The 3438-nt window shown below is 32.5% G+C and overlaps 1 protein-coding gene across 1 annotated transcript; it reads left to right on the forward strand.

Moving 5' to 3' along the window:
• Positions 1 to 1846: 1846 nt before the first annotated feature.
• Positions 1847 to 3104, forward strand: LOC125874565 (inorganic pyrophosphatase 1-like). Its single transcript, XM_049555470.1, has 4 exons — positions 1847 to 2012; positions 2097 to 2218; positions 2312 to 2513; positions 2595 to 3104. Exons 1-4 carry the CDS (start codon positions 1875 to 1877, stop codon positions 2940 to 2942), a joined length of 810 nt encoding a protein of 269 aa, XP_049411427.1. The 5' UTR covers positions 1847 to 1874; the 3' UTR covers positions 2943 to 3104.
• Positions 3105 to 3438: the final 334 nt, after the last annotated feature.

A 3438-nucleotide genomic window follows, 5' to 3' on the forward strand; every position in this document is an offset into this window, starting at 1 on the left:
AACTTGTTCATGACGTTCAATTATCTATATCTATAAACAAGCTATTTTCTAATCAAGCTATTAGAATCATAAAACATAGAAATAAAACGGATACACAAAGTAAAAGGTTTACCATTGGATCTATATTTACAATGTGTTTTTTTTTTTATAAAAAAAATGAAGATAAAAGTCAAATATTGACCTACAAATATATGTGTTGTTTATTGTAACGACCTGATTTCCGTCGTTAGGGAAAAGCCAATAGGAAAAGAATTGAGGCCAGAAAATTTTTGATATAACTGTGATATGTGAGATTCGTGAAGTTGTTCATTGTTCGTATATGTTAATGATATGGTATATGTTCGATATGTGCATGTGATTATATTATTGTATTGACTAATGTATGTTACACTTATTGGGATAGACGCGTGATCCTACCAGTACACTGTGGTTGTGTACTGATACTGCACTTGCTTGTTCTTTGTTGAGTACATGGCATCTTCAGGCGGCTATTGATAGACCTCAACTAGGTGATTATTGAGCGTGATCGGATTCAAGGGTGAGCCAGTTCTTTTAGGCTGTCATGAATCTTTCTGGTTTAAGTCCACTCTTTTCGGACTCAAAATATTTGTTTAAGGTGTTGTTTAGTTTCGGGGTTGTACCCCTTGTTCTTAGACTTGTCGTTAGTAGAGTTTTAGTACAATGACTTTCAGGTTCTAGGGGTGAATTTCCGCATTAGTTTGGTTAAGTTATTTGTTTATAACTTGGGGAATTTATGAGAACTCCATATTTCTTTTAGTCATTTAAACCTGCTTCCGTATCTTTAAATGCCTTAGTTTTTTGTTGTGTTGTTAGTTTGGGTTGTAGTAATGATTCTCCCATCGGAGGGTTAGTATGAATGTCAATCATGACGGTCTTGGTCATGACATTTATGCAAATGAATGGGATCAAATTTTGTTGCACCAAATCTCCAGTAGAGCTAATCCTATATGCATGTCATTAAGGTTTGGAGCTCAATATAGTAGGAAGAAAAATAATTCAAAATTTCATCATAGTTATATTATCAACCATTTATATTGCCTTTTTTTTGTTTTTGTTTTAGGGTTACCACCTCATGTTTATAACATAACATGTACTAGTTGACTTCAAACTAATTGACATTACACAAAACCATTACATGCACCGTCTATATATATTTGATTCTTTGTAAAAAAAAAAACACAATGTTTTATACATATAAACTTAAATATACAAAACATCCTTTTAATTTTTTATTTATGATTTTTAAGTAGCACGTAAAGACAAAAAATGGAAATATGAGACAGAACCGGAAGGAGTAAATAAAATATAAAGAACAACTAAATATGTACTAATTCCTATATAAATATTTCATCACATAAATCTAGATGTATTCTCCTATGTACAAGGATTTACTTGAATTCTAATTTGTGGAGAACTGCATTCCCTGCATGGAATATTCTGTCATATTCCATCGAATTCCCATAAAAAATAAAATCTCCCACCTAATTAATAAAAAGTTATTTATTATACCATAAAGAATAAGGCATTTATCCACCGCACGATCATCCGTTTCAATCAAGTATACCAAAATCTAACGTCTAATATCCAAAAATTATTAAGGATGCTGAAAGAAGAAAACCAAGTGAGTTTAGGAATTTGAGTGGCTTTGCGTTAACTTACCACTAACTTATGTAATATTCCCTTGGCATCTTTTTATTTTTTTTTGCCTAATTCTGTTTTTCCCCTCCCTATAAAGCTTCGTCTTTAGTTTGGTGTTCACAAACACAAATAGTAAAAATCCCAAAAGAACAAGAAACAGAGGTGTTCATCTCTTTTCTAATTGTTTCTAACCAATCTAGAAGTTTGTAAAAGAAATGGCTGGAATTGTAGTGGTTTTTGACTTTGACAAGACGATCATTGATGTTGATAGTGATAATTGGGTGGTGGATGAGTTAGGCGCTACTGATTTGTTCAATCAACTTCTCCCAACTATGCCTTGGAACTCTCTCATGGTTAGTTTTCCTTTTCTCTTCATGTTATGAACTTTTCTTTTTCTTTTTTTGTCTCTTGCTAGAAGCTGATAATTTCTGTTACAGGATAGAATGATGGAGGAGCTTCATGTACAAGGCAAAACTATTGCAGATATTGAAGAGGTATTGAAACGGGTTCCCATACACCCCAGGATTGTCCCAGCCATTAAATCAGCTTATGCATTAGGGTACTTATATTTCAATTGCAGCTTCTTCTTTTTTAATCAGAGAATTTTGTTATGGGTTTAAACTAATTGAATGTGTGTTAATATTATATTCAGGTGTGATTTGAGAGTAATAAGTGATGCAAATGTATTCTTCATTGAAACAATCTTGAAACATGTCGGAATTAGGGATTGTTTCTCTGAGATCAACACCAATCCAGGCTACGTCGATGAAGAAGGCAGGCTTCCAATCCTCCCTTATGTTGATTTTGTAACATCCCCTCATGGCTGCAATCTCTGCCCTCCCAACATGTGCAAGGTAGCTAAATACTAAATCCTTTAATTTAGATTTAATATGAAATTAGCTAAGTTTTCCTAATTGAGATTCTGTTTAATGCAGGGTATGATAGTAGAAAGAATTCAAGCCAGCATGGTTAAAGAAGGGAAGAAAAGAATGATATATTTAGGTGATGGAATCGGGGATTTCTGTCCCAGTTTGAAGCTCATGGAAGGAGATTTTGTGATGCCAAGAAAAGATTTCCCAGCCTGGAATTTGATAAACGAAAACAGGACACTAGTAAAAGCAGGGGTCCATGAGTGGACAGATGGGGAAGAATTCGAACACATTCTACTACAACTAATAAACACAATCAGTGTTGAAGAAAGCCAATTGTTATCAGTCGAGTACTGCAAATTCCAGACAATGTCCAAAGCAGCCTTACCACGGGCTCTTCCAGTGCCTTACTAAATACTAATGCCAACTTTGCTTAAGTCATTACCATGAAGCTTGTGACTAGCAATTGGTTTTGATTTTAGGTAGTTAAATATAGTTTCTTTGTTAAGTGGGCTACAACATTGTTGTAATTAGTTTTTGTTTTTATTTTTATGTATGACATTTTTTCTATCAAAACTTAAAAAGTGATTGTCGTATTTGAACATGTGGCTTGCGTTCTGAAACTCTTAATACTCCTTTTTAAACAGATTTATTAGTTATTCCCTTAATTCTTATTTATATGCGTTACTTACTAAAAAATACATGTTCTTAAATACTAATCATTTCACAAAAGCAATTAATAAATAACGATATGATTCCTATTTTACCTTGAATTATTCGCCTTGAAAGTATGGATTTGATCAACATAAGAAAATTAAATGATTAATTCATATTTCTTGGTCAATTTAATTAATCAAAATAAATTAATTTATGTTTATTTATTGAAAATTTGACTTCAAGAGATCACTAA

Source organism: Solanum stenotomum, chromosome 8, assembly GCF_019186545.1.
Source record: "Solanum stenotomum isolate F172 chromosome 8, ASM1918654v1, whole genome shotgun sequence".
NCBI lineage: Eukaryota > Viridiplantae > Streptophyta > Magnoliopsida > Solanales > Solanaceae > Solanum > Solanum stenotomum.

What these genes read in the sequence shown, in the direction of transcription:
- LOC125874565 (XM_049555470.1), top strand. Translation starts at nt 1,875, where the DNA reads ATGGCTGGAATTGTAGTGGTTTTTGACTTTGACAAGACGATCATTGAT. An exon ending in TGCCTTGGAACTCTCTCATG is followed by an intron (nt 2,013 to 2,096) that starts GTTAGTTTTCCT and finishes TTTCTGTTACAG; the next exon opens with GATAGAATGATGGAGGAGCT. An exon ending in AAATCAGCTTATGCATTAGG is followed by an intron (nt 2,219 to 2,311) that starts GTACTTATATTT and finishes TATTATATTCAG; the next exon opens with GTGTGATTTGAGAGTAATAA.